The 17,849-nt window shown below is 39.2% G+C and overlaps 1 protein-coding gene across 1 annotated transcript in view; it reads left to right on the top strand.

Moving 5' to 3' along the window:
• TMEM236 (transmembrane protein 236) overlaps positions 1-16,264 on the top strand; it is a gene marked incomplete at its 5' end in the record, with an annotated part of 40,179 nt that extends 23,915 nt beyond the window's left edge. The window contains one exon of the mRNA XM_082618280.1: positions 15,396-16,264. Within this exon, the coding sequence (XP_082474406.1) occupies positions 15,396-15,973 (578 nt within the window). The 3' untranslated portion in view covers positions 15,974-16,264. The remainder of the gene's footprint in view (positions 1-15,395) is intronic.
• Between the last annotated feature and the right edge of the window lie 1,585 nt (positions 16,265-17,849).

Here is a 17,849-nt window from a genome sequence, read left to right as displayed (position 1 = left end):
GCAGGCGCCGCACCGCGCATGCACGCACTCTACTGGGCCCACAGCCAGCGGTCTTCCCTTACCGTTGAGCTGCACGGTCCCCAGGCTGCGCTGCTGGGAGCTCCAAATGCCTTTCAGGGCTTCTTTACCAAATCAGTCCATGGTCTCGCTTAAAGGGCTCCATCTAGGACCCAGGCCAGAGGATAGTCTGTGCAGGATTCCCAAGTCTTCCTGTGATGGGAGGGGATTGAGAGCATGAGGGCCGGGGTTGGGGGGAGGGTGGGTATTATTCAGCCTGGTTTTGACGCTTTGGCTTACCTGCCTTAGTGCAGATTTTTTTTTTTTCTCTAGAATGCGCATGGCTCCATCACGCTCATAGTCTCCGGAACAGGAATTCCTCCCATCTTTTATGCAGCAAATCTTTGTGGAGGATCTGTTCCATACCAGACACTCCACTAGGCTCTGGGAGTGAAGTGATGGGTGAAAACAAGCAGAGCCCCCATTGCATGGAGCTCACCGTCTAGTGGGTGTGGTACCACATTTCTGAAGGACACTAACAAATACCTATAATTAAAGCTGAGGTAAGGGCTCTGAAGGCAACAAGTCAGGCTCATTCCCGCATGTGTCCATTTGTGTCACCCTGATTGGGCTCACACTGGGGTTTCTAGCTCTGGTCTCTATCCAGGCACTTAACTAGTAAAGGAATTTCAAACCACTTCGAAATCTAGAATTATTTATTGTATACATTAATGCATATTATATATTATATATTTATTACATTGTTAGCATAATTCATATGATCATTATTATAGTATACATACTATATTAATGTAAATGTAGAAAAATAAGTTTTCTACTTCTGTACTGAAAATTAAATTGCATTCTCTCAAAAGCAAATACCGTATGCTAACACATATATATGGAATCTACAAAAAAAAAAAAAAATGGTTCTGAAGAACCTAGGGCCAGGACAGGAATAAAGACGCAGAGGTAGAGAATGGACTTGAGGACATGGGGAGGGGGAAGGGTAAACTGGGACGAACTGAGAGAGTGGCAATGGACATATATACACTACCACATGTAAAATAGATAGCTAGTGGGAAGCAGCCGCATAGCACAGGGAGATCAGCTCGGTGCTTTGTGACCACCTAGAGGGGTGGGATAGGGAGGGTGGGAGGGAGACGCAAGAGGGAGGAGATATGGGGATATATGTATATGTATAACTGATTCACTTTGTTATACAGTAGAAACTAACACGACAATGTAAAGCAATTATACTCCAATAAAGATGTTAAAAAAAAGGGTAAAAAAATAAATTAAAAAAACAAATTAATTACATTCTCTGATATAAACACATATCAAAGAGGAGAAGGACCAGAATATCCCAAATGAAAAGCTGAAGATTAGAAAATGAAGAAAATTTTCTCAACCTTAACAAATGGGATTTTTAAGAATTGATAATATTGTCAGTTTTTAGCAATTCTTGTCCAGTATTAGATGAATCTATAGAGGGAAAGATGATCTTTAAACTACCAAGCCTTCCTGCCGTGTCCTCAGACAAAAGAATTCCCTTAGAATTTCACATTGCCTAAAATTCAGAAATGAATTTATTTCTTGTCAGATTTATGCAATGCCTAGCATGGAACTGAATCTGAGGGCTTTTGAATTTACCGGATCACAATACAATGCCTTTTTTAAAGAAAGTTGTCACAGTTGTCTCACAACTGATAATGTATGCCCAAGAGGTCTTGCAGAACTGATGATAAGTTGAATTCATTAGTATTATTAATTATTATTATTTGATGAAACCTTGCATACAGTTTTGAGCACAGAGAGTAGTACACTGGTCAGTGTTTAAACAACTGTCTCTCCTGGTGGGGGTGGTGGGGAAGCCCTGATTTGTAACATTTGCCAATTTTTTTCTGGCGTGAATACTCTCACAGTGACCAATTTACAGATACCAAGGTAGTATCGCTGAGCACTGATCACGGAATTGAGAAGAGGTACACATGACTGGCTCTCATCAGCTGGTGCAAGCTGTCTCTGCCTGCATAGGGTATATCTGTGCAGTAGCATATTTCTTTGTAAATAGGCAAATCTAAGAATTAAAGAATTAGTCTCTGTTAGTTTGACACTATGTCTCCAAATTTTTGACCTCCCCTGATATATGGGGTACTGGGTAGCCGTGTAACTATAACCAAAGTTTAACTGTAATCACTGTTTACTGCATTCTATTTTCTATTCTCTTCTAATTCATTTAAAACAATTATTTAATGCACATAGAGCTGTTTCTCTGTGTCACACACTATTTTAAATGCTTTACAAATGTTGACTCAATCCTTCATCATAACCATGCTGGGAGGTCGGCGCTGGGTTTCATCATTTATTACTTGGCAGTGACATTACTTGTCTTCCCAACGTCAGACGTGCTCCTCAAAGGAAACTGTGTACAGACACAGGTCAGCGAGTTTAGTCAGTGGAGATGGTGAAAATAACAATGTTTGTAATTTGTATTTTAAACACTTAAGAGTATCAAAGTGTTTATTTTAGACAGAGTGTATTTTTTTATTTGTATATTTGTTTTATTTTATTTTTTTAAACATCTTTACTGGAGTATAACTGCTTTACATTGTGTTAGTTTCTGCTGTATAACAAAGTGAATCAGCTATATGTACCCATATATCCCCATATCTCCTCCCTCTTGCATCTCCCTTCCACCCTCCCTATCCCACCCCTCTAGGTGGTCACAAAGCACTGAGCTGATCTCCCTGTGCTATGTGGCTGCTTCCCACTAGCTATCTATTTTACATTCGGTAGTGTATATATGTCCATGCCACTCTCTCACTTCGTCCCAGCTTACCCTTCCCCCTCCCTGTGTCCTCAAGTCCATTCTCTACATCTGCGTCTCTATTCCTATCCTGCCCCTAGATTCTTCAGAGCCATTATTTATTTATTTTTAGATTCCATACATATGTGTTAGCATACAGTATTTGTTTTTCTCCTTCCGACTTACTTCACTCTGTAGGACAGACTCTAGGTCCATCCACCTCACTACAAATAACTCAATTTTGTTTCTTTTTATGGCTGAGTAATATTCCATTGTATATATGTGCCACATCTTCTTTATCCATTTATCTGTCGATGGACACTTAGGTTGCTTCCATGTCCTGGCTATTGTAAATAGAGCTGCATTGAGCATTGTGGTACATGACTTTTTTTGAATTATGGTTTTCTCCGGGTATATGCCCAGGAGTGGAATTGCTGGGTCATATGGTAGTTCTATTTTTAGTTTTTTAAGGAACCTCCATACTGTTCTCCATAGTGGCTGTATTAATTTACATTCCCACCAACAGTGCAAGAGTGTTCCCTTTTCTCCACACCCTCTCCAGCATTTATTGTTTGTAGAATTTCTGATGATGTTCATTCTGACTGGTGTGAGGTGATACCTCATTGTAGTTTTGATTTGCATTTCTCTAATGATTAGTGATGTTGAGCATTCTTTCATGTGTTTGTTGGCAATCTGTATATCTTCTTTGGAGAAATGTCTATTTAGGTCTTTTGCCCATTTTTGGATTGGGTTGTTTGTTTTTTTGATAGTGAGCTGCTTGTATATTTTAGAGATTAATCCTTTGTCAGTTGCTTCATTTGCAAATATTTTCTCCCATTCTGAGGGTTGTCTTTACGTCTTGTTTATGGTTTCTTTTGCTGTGCAAAAGCTTTTAAGTTTCATTAGGTCCCATTTGTTTAATTTGTTCTTATTTCCATTTCTGTAAGAGGTGGGTCAACAAGGATCTTCCTGTGATTTATGTCATAGTGTGTTCTGCCTATGTTTTCCTCTAAGAGTTTGATGGTGTCTGGCCTTACATTTAGGTCTTTAATCCATTTTGAGTTTATTTTTGTGTATGGTGTTAGAGAGTGTTTTAATTTCATTCTTTTACATGTAGTTCTCCAGTTTTCACAGCACCACTTATTGAAGAGGCTGTCATTTTCCATTGTATATTCTTGCCTCCTTTATCTGAGATAGGGTGACCATATGTGCATGGATTTATCTCTGGGCTTTCTATCCTGTTCCATTGATCTATATTTCTATTTTTGTGCCAGTACCATACTGTCTTTGATTACTGTAGCTTTGTAGTATAGTCTGAAGTCAGGGAGCCTGATCCCTCCAGCTCCGTTTTTCTTTCTCAAGATTGCTTTGGCTATTCGGGGCCTTTTGTGTTTCCATACAAATTGTGAAATTTTTGTTCTAGTTCTGTGAAAAGTGCCATTGGTAGTTTGACAGGGATTGCATTGAATCTGTAGATTGCTTTGGGTAGTATAGTCATTTTCATAGTGTTGATTCTTCCAGTCCAAGAACATGGTATATCTCTCCATCTGTTTGTATCATCTTTAATTTCTTTCATCAAAGTCTTACGGTTTTCTGAGTAGAGGTCTTTTGTCTCCTTAGGTAGGTTTATTCATCTTATTCTTTTTGATGCAGTGGTAAATAGGAGTGTTTCCTTGATTTCACTTTCAGATTTTTCATCATTAGTGTATAGGAATGCAAGAGATTTCGGTGCATTAATTTTGTATCCTGCTACTCTACCAAATTCATTGATTAGCTCTAGTGGTTTTCTGGTGGCATCTTTAGGATTCTCTATAGTATCATGTCATCTGCAAACAGTGACAGTTTTACTTCTTCGTTTCCAGTTTGGATTCATTTTATTTCTTTTTTGTGTCTGATTGCTGTATCTAAAACTTACAAAACTATGTTGAATAATAGTGGTGAGAGTGTGCAACCTTGTCTTTTTCCTGATCTTAGTGGAAATGGTTTCAGTTTTTCACCACTGAGAATGATGTTGGCTGTGGATTTGTCGTATATGCCTGTATTATGTTGAGGTAAGTTCCCTCTATGCCTACTTTCTGGAGAGTTTTTATCATAAATAGGTGTTGAATTTTGTCGAAAGCTTTTTCTGCATCTATTGAGATGATCATATGGTGTTTATCCTTCAGTTTGTTAATATGGTGTATCACATTGATTGATTTGCATATACTGAAGAATCCTTGCATTCCTGGAATAAACTCCACTTGATCATGGTGTATGATCCTTTTAATGTGCTGCTGGATTCTGTTTGCTTGTATTTTATTGAGGATTTTCACATCTATGTTCATCAGTGATATTGGCCTGTAGTTTTCTTTCTTTTTGACATCTTTATCTGGTTTTGGTATCAGGGTGATGGTGGCCTTGTAGAATGAGTTTGGGAATATTCCTCCCTCTGCCATATTTTGGAAGAGTTTGAGAAGGATAGGTGTTAGCTCTTCTCTAAATGTTTGATAGAATTCGCCTGTGAAGCCATCTGGTCCTGGGCTTTAGTTTGTTGGAAGATTTTTAATCACAGTTTCAATTTCAGTGCTTGTGATTGATCTGTTAATATTTTCTATTTCTTCCTGGTTCAGTCTTAGAAGGTTGTGCATTTCTAAGAATTTGTCCATTTCTTCCAGGTTGTCCATTTTATTGGCATATAGTTGCTTGTAGTAATCTCTCATGATCCTTTCTATTCTGCAGTGTCAGTTGTTACTTCTCCTTTTTCATTTCTGATTCTGTTGATTTGAGTCTTCTCCCTTTTTATCTTGGTGAGTCTGGCTAATAGTTTATCAATTTTGTTTATCTTCTCAAAGAACCAGCTTTTAGTTTTATTGATCTTTGCCATCATTTCCTTCATTTCTTTTTTTTTTTTTTTTTTTTTTTTTTTTCTTTTTGCGGTACGCGGGCCTCTCACTGTTGTGGCCTCTCCCGTTGCGGAGCACAGGCTCCGGACGCGCAGGCCCAGCGGCCATGGCTCACGGGCCCAGCCGATCCGCGGCATATGGGATCCTCCCAGACCGGGGCACGAACCCGTATCCCCTGCATCGGCAGGCGGACTCTCAACCACTGCGCCACCAGGGAGGCCCTCCTTCATTTCTTTTACATTTATTTCTGATCTGATCTTTATGATTTCTTTTCTTCTGATAACTTTGTGTTTTTTTGGTCTCCTGTCTCCAATTGCTTTAAGTGTAAGGTTAGGTTGTTTATTTGAGATGTTTCTTGTTTCTTGAGGTAGGATTGTATTGCTATAAACTTCCCTCTTAGAACTGCTTTTGCTGCATCCCACAGGTTTTGGGCCATTGTGTTTTCATTGTCAGTTGTTTCTAGGTATTTTTTTTTTTTTTTTTCTCTTTGATTTCTTCAGTGATCTCTTGGTTATTTAGTAGCGTATTGTTTAGCTTCCATATGTTTGTAGTTTTTACAGGTTTTTTTCCTGTAATTGATATCTAGTGTCATAACATTGTGGTCAGAAAAGATACTTGATACGATTTCACTTTTCTTAAATTTACCAAGGCTTGATTTGTGACCCAAGCTATGATGTATCTTGGAGAATGTTCCATGAGCACTTGAGAAGAAAGTGTATTCTGCTGTTTTTGGATGGAATGTCCTATAAATATCAATTAAGTCCATCTTGTTTAATGTATCATTTAAATCTTGTGTTTCCTTATTTATTTTCATTTTGGAAGATCTGTCCATTGGTGAAAGTGGGGTGTTAAAAGTCCCCTACTATGATTGTGTTACTGTCGATTTCCCCTTTTATGGCTGCTAGCGTTTACCTCATGTATTCAGGTGCTCCTATGTTGGGCGCATAAATATTTACAATTATTATATCTTCTTGTATTGATCCCTTGATCATTATGTAGTGTCCTTCTTTGTCTCTTGTAATAGTCTTTATTTTAAAGTGTATTTTGTCTGATATGAGAATTGCTACTCCAGCTTCCTTTTGATTTGCATTTGCATGGAATATCTTTTTCCATCCTCTCACTTTCAGTCTGTATGTGTCCCTAGGTCTGAAGTGAGTCACTTGTAGACAGCATATATATGGGTCTTGTTTTTGTATCCATTCAGCCAGTCTATGTCTTTTGGTTGGAGTATTTAATGCATTTGCATTTAAGGTAGTTATCCATATGTTATGTTCCTATTACCGTTTTCTTAATAGTTTTGGGTTTGTTATTGTAGGTCTTTTCCTTCTCTGTGTTTCCTGCCTAGAGAAGATCCGTTAGCATTTGTTTTAAAGCTGGCTTGGTGGTGCTGAATTCTCTTCTTTTGCTTGTCTGGAAAGGTTTTAATTTCTCTGTCGAATCTGAATGAGATCCTTGCTTGGTAGAGTTATCTGGATTGTAGCTTTTTCCCTTTCATCACTTTAAGTATGTCCTGCCACTCCCTTCTGGCTTGCAAAGCTTCTGCTGAAAGATCAGCTGTTCACCTTATGTGGATTCCCTCGTATGTTATTTGTTGCTTTTCCTGTGCTGCTTTTTAATTTTTGATAGTTTGATTAATACATGTCTTGGCGTGTGTCTCCTTGGATTTATCCTGTATGGGACTCTCTGCACTTCCTGGACTTGACTGAGTATTTCCTCTCCCATACTAGGGAAGTTCTCAACTATAATCTCTTCAAATATTTTCTCAGTCCCTTTCTTTTTCTCTTCTTCTTCTAGGACCCCTATAATTTGAATGCTGGTGCATTTAATGTTGTCCCAGAGGTCTCTGAGAGTGTCCTCAATTCTTTTCATTCTTTTTTCTTTATTCTGCTCTGAGGTAGTTATTTCCACCATTTTATCTTCCAGGTCACTTATCTGTTCTTCTGCCTCAGTTAGTCTGCTATTGATTCCTTCTAGAGAATTTTTACTTTCATTTATTGTGGTGTTCATCATGGTTTGTTTGCTCTTTAGTTCTTCTAGGTCCTTGTGAAACGTTTCTTGTATTTTCTCCATTCTATTTCCAAGATTTTGGATCATCTTTACTATCATTACTCTGAATTCTTTTTCAGGTAGACTGCCTATTTCCGCTTCATTTATTAGGTCTGGTGGGTTTTTACCCTGCTCCTTCATCTGATGTGTGTTTCTCTGTCTCCCCATTTTGCTTAACTTACTGTGTTTGGGGGTTTCCTTTTCACTGCCTGCAGGTTCATAGTTCCTGTTGTTTTTGGTGTCTGCCCCCAGTGGGTAAGCTTGATTCAGTGCGTTTTGTAGGCTCCCTCGTGGAGGGGACTGGTGCCTTTGTTCTGGTGGATGAGGCTGGATCTTGTCTTTCTGGTGGGCAGGTCCGAGTTTGGTGGTGTGTTTTGGGGTATCTGTGATCTTATGATTTTAGGCAGCCTCTCTGGTAATGGGTGGGGTTGTGTTCCTGTGTTGCTAGTTGTTTGGCATGGGGTGTCCAGTAGTGTAGCTTGCTGGTTGTTGAGTGGATCTGGATCTTAATGTTGAGATGGAGATCTCTGGGAGAGCTGTCGCCGACTGATATTACGTGGGTCTGGGAGGTCTCTGGTGCACCAATGTCATGAACTCGGCTCTCCCACTTCCCAGGCCTAGGCCTGACACCCTGCCAAAGCACCAAGACCCTGTCAGCCACATGGCTCAGAAGAAAAGGGAGGAAAAAAAAGAAAGAAAGAAAGAAAGAAAAGAAAAGAAAAGTAATTAAAATAAAAAATTTTTTAATATTATTAAAATAAAAAAGCAATTAAAAAATAAGAGAGCAAGGAAACCAATAAACAAATCCACCAATGATAACAAGCGCTAAAATCTAAACTAAGGTAAACATATAAATCAGAAACTAGTCAGTCGCATACAGCAAACCCCAAGTCTACAGTTGCTCCCAAAGTCCACCGCCTCAATTTTGGGATGAGTCATTGTCTATTCAGGTATTCTACAGATGCAGGTACATAAGTTGATTGTGGAGATTTAATCCGCTGCTCCTGAGGCTGCTGGGAGAGATTTCCCTTTGTCGTCTTTGTTCGCACAGCTCCTGGGGTTCAGCTTTGGATTTGGCCCCGCCTCTGCGTGTAGGTTGCCAGAGGGCGTCTGTTCTTCGCTCAGACAGGGCGGGGTTAAAGGATTAGCTGCTTCCGGGGCTCTGGCTCACTCAGGCTGGGGTGGGGGGGATGGAGGGAGGGGCACGGAGTGCGAGGCGAGCCTGCGGCGGCGAAGGCCGGCGTGACGTTGCACTAGCCTGGGGTGCGCCATGCGTTCTCCCGGGGAAGTTGTCCCTGGATCCCGGGACCCCGACAGTGGTGGGCTGCACAGGCTCCCCGGAAAGGGGGCGTGGACAGTGACCTGTGCTCGCACACAGGCCTCTTGGCGGCGGCAGCAGCTGCCCCAGCGTCCCACGCCCGTGTCTGGGGTCCGCGCTGATACCCGCGGCTTGCGGACGTCTTTGTAGCTCCTTTAAGCGGTGCTCTTAATCCCCTCTCCTCGAGCACCAGGAAACAAAGAGGGAAGAAAAAGTCTCTTGCCTCTTCGGCAGGTCCAGACTTTTCCCGGACTCCCTCCCGGCCAGCTGTGGCGCACTAGCCCCTGCAGGCTGTGTTCACGCCGCCAACCCCAGTCCCCTCCCTGCGCTCCGACCGAAGCCGAGCCTCAGCTCCCAGCCCCGTCCGCCCCGGTCGGTGAGCAGACAAGCCTCTCGGGCTGGTGAGTGCCGGTCGGCACCTATCCTCTGTGCGGGAATCTCTCCGCCTTGCCCTCCGCACCCCTGTGGCTGCGCTCTCCTCCGCGGCTCCGAAGCTTCCCCCTCCGCCACCCGCAGTCTCCGCCCGCGAAGGGGCTCCTAGTGTGTGAAAACCTTTCCTCCCTCACGGCTCCCTCCTAGAGTGGCAGGCCCCATCCCTATCCTTTTGTCTCTGTTTATTCTTTTTTCTTTTGCCCTACCCAGGTACGTGGGGGAGTTTCTTGCCTTTTGGGAGGTCTGAGGTCTCCTGTTCAGCAGGTGTTCTGTAGGCGTTGTTCCACATGTAGATGTATTTTTGGGGAGGAAGGTGATTTCCACGTTTTACACCTCCGCCATCTTGAAAGTCCTCATTATTTTTTTAATCTCTGAAAGTACTTTGACTGAAAGTGCTTCATATGTTTTTTAAAACTTTTTCATAAGACTGTGACTTTTCTTCTATTCCAGATTTTTTTTTTTCTCTCAGCATGTTATATTTAAATCATTAGCAGTTTTCTTTCTCTAGACCATTTTCCTCTCAGGGAAAAATTGATTTCGGGGACTGTGTATCAAGACTAGTCATACTTTTTCTGAATGAGTCTTTAATTCGATCTTCTGGTTGCTGTTGCTGTGAGTTGAGTAACAACCTCATTTCACATCAGCTGCCTTGACGGCCTCAAGAGCCTGTTTGATGAATCCCCAGGTCCTCTCTAGCTCCCGTGCCCTGCATTGTCCTCATCTTTGGTGAACTTAGAATAAACTTACAATGAATCCAAAACGTTTATCATGGCCCATAAGCTCTACATCACCTGGCTTTGCCACGGACAGTGTTGTCTAGTGCTTAAGGGTCTGTGGTTCACGCTCCATCCCTCTCCTTGCTTGCTGTGTGACCCTGGAAACAATCCTTAATCTCTTTCTGCCTTAGTTTACTCATCTTTAAAATGGAAACATAATAGTATCTACATCATAGAGGTTTATTATTATTATTATATTGAAGTATAGTTGATTTATAATAATGTGTTAGTTTCAGGTATATAGCAACGTGATTCAGTTATATATATTGTATATATTTCAGATTCTTTTCCATAATAGGTTATTACAAGATGAATATAGTTCCCTGTGCTCTATGGTAAATCCTTACTGCTTATCTGTTTTATATATAGTAGTTTGCATATTCCTAATTTATCTCCCCCGACACCTTTACCCTTTGTTAGCCACATCATAGAGTTTTTCTAAGGATGAAGTGAATGGATGCATAGAAAGGACTTAGAAGGGCACCTGGTATGGAGAAGACACTTAGTAAGTCTTAGCTTCTCTCCTCTTCTTCCCTCTCTTGCCCCCCACCAGCCCCTCACCACACTCTCCTCCTTTCAGCTCATTTTAGCTGAAGGAGCTTTACACCTACTCTTCCTAACACCTGGAAAGTTCCTTTCTCCATTCTCACATAATTCATTCCTATTTATTCTTCAGTCTCTGCTTAACTGTCACTTCCCAGATCCAGGGGGCGGAGTGGTGAAGGCACGGACATTATTCGCTGCATCATTCTCAGTGCCCAGCCTAAGCTTGGAACAGCACTCTACAGTGTGTCTGCTAACAGCAGACCACTTGGGTGTCCAAGTGTTCTAGCCCTTAACCAACATCAGGTGCAGTCTTTTGGCCGCGCCATGCGGGGATCTTAGCTCCCCAACCAGGGATCGAACCTGTGCCCCCTGCAGTGGAAGGTAAAGTCTTAACCACTGGACCACCAAGGAAGCCCCCGTCAGGAGTGGTTTTGAAGCTGTTGTTTGGAGAGGCAGTTTTGAAGCCTGTCCCCCTACTAACGGCACTACCTAGCACTCGCCTGCTGTTGGCACTTGAGTCCCTTCCCCCTCAAAAAGGCCATTTTACCCCTAAGCTGAGATTTCCCTTTTCCAAGTTGCCTTTATACAGTGAAATTTTTGAATGAATAAAATTAAAATGTTGATTTCATTTAAAAAGTGCATTTTTAGTAGCAGTGTCATTCCTGTCTTGTTTTTAGGTGCCCTTTTTTGTGATTCTTCTCTCTCTTTTTGCTCTTTTTTATTTAAATAACTTTTATTGCTTTCTTTTTCTCTTTGCAAGAGGAATACATGCTCACTCTAGAAAATTCCTCACTACTGATTTGTGATGTTTTACTTACACTTTCCCTGTAAGTGATCTAAAACTTTTTGGTGAACAAGTTAGAGATAGAAATACATCACTATGAAGAAATAATCAAGCAAAAGAGGTGTAAGTTACCTACTTAAACATTTATCTGTTATCAGAATTGCATTTCCTTATTTATTTGGCATGCACGGTGAGGATAAAAAGTTGTTTTGGTGGCTGGCATCAGCTGTGGGGAACTGCGCAGCAGGCCTGCTATTTTTACTTTTTATTTCTTATGTGTTGTATTTCTTTCTTTTTAAATTAATTAATTAATTTTTTGGCTGCGTTGGGTTTTCATTGCTGTGCACAGGCTTTCTCTCGTGGCGAGCGGGGGCTACTCTTCGTTGTGGTGCGTGGGCTTCTCATTGCAGTGGCTTCTCTTGTTGCAGAGCACGGGCTTCTGGGCACAGGGGCTTCAGTAGTTGTGGCACGCTGGCTCAGTACTTGTGGCTCTTGGACTCTAGAGCGCAGGCTCAGTAGTTGTGGCACACAGGTGTAGTTGCTCCGCGGCATGTGGGATCTTCCCAGACCAGGGTTCGAACCCATGTCCCCTGCATTGGCAGGCGGACCAGGGAAGTCCTCTACTTTTTTACAGGGCAACATGAGCCTTTAAGGAAGTGAGTAGATTGCTCTCTTTGTGTTTATATCTTTTACAGATTTTGCACAAATAAATATAATTCTCCTCAAATAGAACCCTGACAACTAACAGCAGCAATAAAAAGAATGCCAGCTATAAGTGGAAATTTTAAAAATAATAATTCGGAGGGAAACTAATCATGGAGCCGAAGGGAATAGTATTGAATACATGAAGGCTTATGTGACTGGAGGATAAACTTGCTGGTCTGTTCTAACGACCAAATGAATTCTTGACATCCTCAGCTCTACCCTGCCCTTTGGGAGGCCAGCAGAGCTTTCCAGCTCACAGTTATAATGCTTTTTACTTGGAAAGGGGACAGCAGAGACCCTAAACTAGTCCCCAAATCTAAACTAGTCCCTAATAAGCCGTGGAGAAATATGAGGCTGATTTTACCAAATACACATGGATTAGGGCTTTTGTATTTCATTAAAAATGAACCCTAGCTAAGAATTCGTTGTTTGTACCAACAGCTCTTATCCTCAGATATTACGACTCCCAATGACTGTTTAAAAAATGTTAATGTGTCACTTCTTAGATTGCACTTCCTGGCTTTGAAACAATGCTGAATTTGCAATCATCCTCAAAAGCCCCAATTATATGGTTTGTTCCTCATATTGACAAAGGAATTTGGATTTTCATTTGAATACCTTGATCTACTACGAGAGGTGAAGGAGAGTGCTCTAAGACATGACATACTCTAAGAAACGTATTTTCTATATTGATTTTTTTTTGGTAAAGTAAGAGATACAATTGATGCAAGCGAGCATCTGAGTTTAAAAACAGATGATATTATGATTGTTAAAATAATAGTAATTAGCATATATTTTTCTCTCTTGAATGTAATTTGTCAGAATGATTCCTTTCTCTGTCTGACTTACTTCATTAAGTATGATAATCTCCAGGTCCATCCATGTTGCTGCAAGTGGCATTATTTTTTTCTTTTTTATAAATTATTTTTTATGGCTGAGTAATATTCCATTGTCGTATGATATCACTTATGTGTGGAATCTAATTTTAAAAACAACACAAATGAACTTATTTACAAAACAGAAACAGACTCACAGATCTCAAAATCAAACTTATGGTTACCAAAGGGGAAACATAGGGGGAAGGGTTAAATTATGAAATTGGGATTAACAGATACACACTACTGTATATAAAATAGATAACTAACAAGGATCTACTGAGCACAGGGACCTACTAGAGCACAGGGAACTCTACTCAATATTCTGTAATAACCTATATGGGAAAAGAATCTGAAAAGGAATGAATATATATATATATATATATATATATATATATATATATATAACTGAATCACTTTGCTGTACACTTGAACTGACAAAACATTATAAATCAACTATATTCCAATTAAAAAAAAAAGATTCCTACTCATGCCACTGTGACATCTAAGTTTGATAAGGAAGTTTCTAAGGGTCATGGTTCCTAACATTTATTTATGAATGATTCATACCAGAAGTAAATAATATCTCATCAAGAATTTAATTATTTTTTAGTTGATAAATGTACTCAACTCACACTTAAAATTTAAAAATAATTAATTGTATAGAAAGAAAACTGAGGTTTGTCCTTTAAACAACTCCTACTTGTAATCAAGCCTTTTATTAGTCATTAATCATAATAGCTCATTTGTTTTAAAATGTTTTCACTTCAGCTCAATACATCTCAACAACTTTTATTGACTTTGTGTCTTTAACCTTTAGAGCTATTGCATCTAATGACTCTCTTTAAATTTTGTCTTATCAAGTAATGTGGCAGCTCAGCACATTTGCTGAGTAAACTTTGTCAAGACCTGAGAAGTTCTTAGCAATGAAAATGGTGCTTAAGTGTTCAAATATTTGGAAAATATGTGCTAGTCCTTTCATGTAGAAAAATCATACCATCAACAGTAAGTTCTGAGATTTGAGCTTCCTTCATAACCCCAACCTCAACACCCATGTGTATACAGAGAGACACACACATCCCCTCTCTCTCTCTCTCTCTCTCTCTCCCTTTCTCTCTCTCTCTCTCTCTCACACACACACACACACACACACACACACACTCACTCTATGATGCTGATGAGGAAACACCCTACTCATTCAGATGACTGACATGTTGACCAGCCACAGCTTCATGGTCACAAATGAGATACTTTAGTCTAACCCATCGCACTGACGAGTTCAAAAACTCTGGGGGAAAGAACAGCTTAAGAATCTTGGATACAGAATGTTATCCTTCACTAAGACTCTCTCATGCTCTCTCATGCTCATGCTCAAAAGACCCTCTTAGCACCAGACTCTAAGCTTGGCGATCTGGGTTGTAGTGATCTCTGTGGGCGTCTTATAAAATAAGATTGGACCATTGAACTTCTGATTCATTTGATTTTATGATATGTATCTGTTTTATAATTAGCATGTGATGTATTGCCTCTAGAAAGTGCTAGCAGCCATAAAGTTAAGAGATTGTCAATTGGGGTCAAACAAGTCTGGGCGTGAATTCCAGCTCTGCCCATTCCTAACTGTGTATTTGAATTTAGGCATCATTTCACCTCTTGTACTCCAGTTTCTATATTTATCGAATGGGATAGTAATCCCTATCTCTCAACTTTTTATCTGAGGATTAAATGAGATAATGTGTCAAAGTGCTTACTTAGCTCAGTAACCAGTAATGGCTATTATTCTGAAATGGTAAAAATGACTTAGGATCCATACCCAGGGAAATACAAAGACACAAAGAGCCTTCTCTGCCTCTGTTTTTTTTGCACTGTGCTACTCATTGCTATCTTGAAATTCCATGTGTGAAACAGACCTCAAATAAGAGAACACTTAAATTTCATTTTTAAATTTAAATAAAATTTTAAATTTACATAAAAAATTTAAATATCTCACTTTAAATAAAAATTTAAAAATCACAGTTAAATAACATTTAATTTAAATAACAATTAAAATTTAATTTAAATAACAATTAAAATTTAATTTAAATTAAAAAATTAAATTTAAATAAAATTGAAAAAAGTTAAATTCTAAATTAAAATTTAAATAAAAAATTTAAACTTAAAATTAGAAGAAAAGTTAAATTCTAAATAAAAATTTAAAGTTAAAATGTAAATAAATCAACTTATTGCAGGTAACGAAGACAGGCACATCCACACGACCAGTTTGCAGCAAATAAAAACTGTGACGGATGAATTGAGGCAAAATGAAGAAAACCTGACACCGCAGCCAGCCCAGAGGACCCGGCTGTCGCGGCTACCAGGAGCCACCACAGGGGGCTTGACTCCTGAGCTGGAGGGACCCCAAGAGCCCACCTTCGAGCAGGGAATCCTGAGAACGATGTCGCAGAAGGACGTGCGTGCTGAGATCTTCCTCCGGAGCTTTCTGCTGTGGTCGGACACCATAGAAATGGTGCGGGTGGCCGGGCACCCCAACGTGTACAAGTCAGGCTGGGTCTACCCCGTCTACATCTTCAGTTTCATTTCTCTTCTTCGAATGATACTGACTCCCCAGAACCCGCTTCTGAATTCCCTGGGCATCATGCTCCAGGATCTACCCTTTATCTTTGTTAGACTTAGTTTAATCATTGTCCTGGGAACGGTCACACCCATCTTGGGCCTTTGTAAAAATGTACTCGTGACTCTCTCTTATGTTTACTTCAATTACTTAACCAAATTCAGGATTTTCTCTCCCTTTGAGACATCTTTTTAACAAGGAAATGTCCCATAGTCAAACCTCTTTGTTATGCACATGTGCACATTTGTAATCTTTTTGGGGGGCAGGGATAAGTTTTTGCACTATAGGAAGAAGTGAAGAATAGATGCTAGAGAAAAAAACTATTTTTAAAAACTGTAGCATGTCAATTTTTACAATGTATACAAATGGTGCTAAATTTAAGCAAAGTTATAGTCTTCTAAGTTGGTTCCCCTTGATCTCTAGAAAATGTTAATAGTTAATTTTAGTTACGTATTCTGCACTTTTTCTAAAAGCACCCTTCAATAAAGACTCTTAAAAATTAGAACATATTTTCCCACTAAGTTAATCCAAGAATGAAATTTTTTTATTGTTTATATAAAGTGCATCACAAGAATTAATTAGTTAAAATTAATTTTAGGAAATATACTTGTAATTATGGAATAATGTTTAGATTCTTTAAAAACATTTGAATTATAGTTTTAGGGTCTCCTTCAAATATGGAATTACGCTCTTTATTCCGCTGTGGCAGGCGACTTTTATGTAATCAATTGATTTCAGCATAGAAAGCAGTAAATTTAGTTTCAGACATTTGACTCAGTTTAATATAATGAAGTCAAGGTACACCAGTAAGACCTAGATAAAGTTTTATAATAGGAAGCCATTAATTGAAGAGGGAGATTTCAAAGTAAAAGAATATCTTATTTGTGGAATTGGATACCATCATGAAAACAGTCAGGTACAAGCCCTGTTTAAAATTAGAAGTTCAACTTACAGATATGACAGCAAATGCATTAGTGTCTTATGTGATAATAAATAATGGTTATCCTGATGTTAAATAATTAGATACAGAATTATGTGATTTGCTTTCATGTTGGGATGCTCTCAGATACTCATAGCAGGGGCTCTCCATTCTGCATACATTTTCAGATGCTAGAAAGATTTCTGAGAGGCTTATGTGTGCAGAGTAATGTTTAACATAGGCATTCTCTGCAGTGATCTGTGATAACAAATAGCCTAAAGAATGGGTAACTGAACTTGCCTGCCACTCCACCAAATCCCCCAATCTCACTCTCCCCTTATGCTTTATGGTTTTTCCTTACACCATAAGAGGAGATCTATTCACAGTTGTTGGAAGCTTAGCTTCTGGCTTTATGACTTGGGGCGAAATCTTTGACTACTGTAAACCCCAGTTTCCACATCTAAAAGATGAGCATATTACTAATACTTTAATAGGGTTAAATAGTACTTTATAGGATTGAGAGGATTAACCAAGATAGGGAATGTTCTCATTACATTGTCTGGTGAACTATAATAACCCAATGAATACTAAGTATTTTAATTGTACCCTATAGAGAAACAGGTAGCTTAAAGCATTGTTTAAATTTTCCTGTTTTATTCTTTTCTGTGTTCTACTTCCCCTCTGGGAGTAATAATTTAAATCATGCATTTGTGAAAAGTAAAATATAAAATCTTCAGATTACCTCAGACCATAATTTTTCATCAAGTAGTATTATGTCCAGAAGTGAGTAATCTACTGAATATACAGATTAAAGTTGAAGTATATAAGTATTCATTCATCAGACATTGGAGTGTCCCTCTTATGAGTTCTCATAGAACCCTAACTATAGCACTTTTTTAAGACTTTCATTATGTGTTTACTTTTCTGAGTTCCCCATTAATCTTTAAATTCCTTAAAGAAAGGCCTGAGGGTATCTTGTTTAACAATGTATCTTTTTCTTCTTCTCTCAATCCCACAGAAACTTACAATCCTTATAATTCTAAAAAAAATTATCATATAAATAATTTCTTTCAAGTCATACCATGATAATCTTCTTTATGAAGAAGAATTTATAACCAAGTAGTTGACTCTAATATTCTTAAATATGAAAAT

The sequence above is a fragment of the Mesoplodon mirus genome, assembly GCF_964341445.2.
Source record: "Mesoplodon mirus genome assembly, chromosome: 4".
In the NCBI taxonomy this organism is placed as follows: Eukaryota; Metazoa; Chordata; class Mammalia; order Artiodactyla; family Ziphiidae; genus Mesoplodon; species Mesoplodon mirus.
Note: the sequence above shows the minus strand (reverse complement) of the source record. Positions and strands in the feature narration are given on the sequence as shown.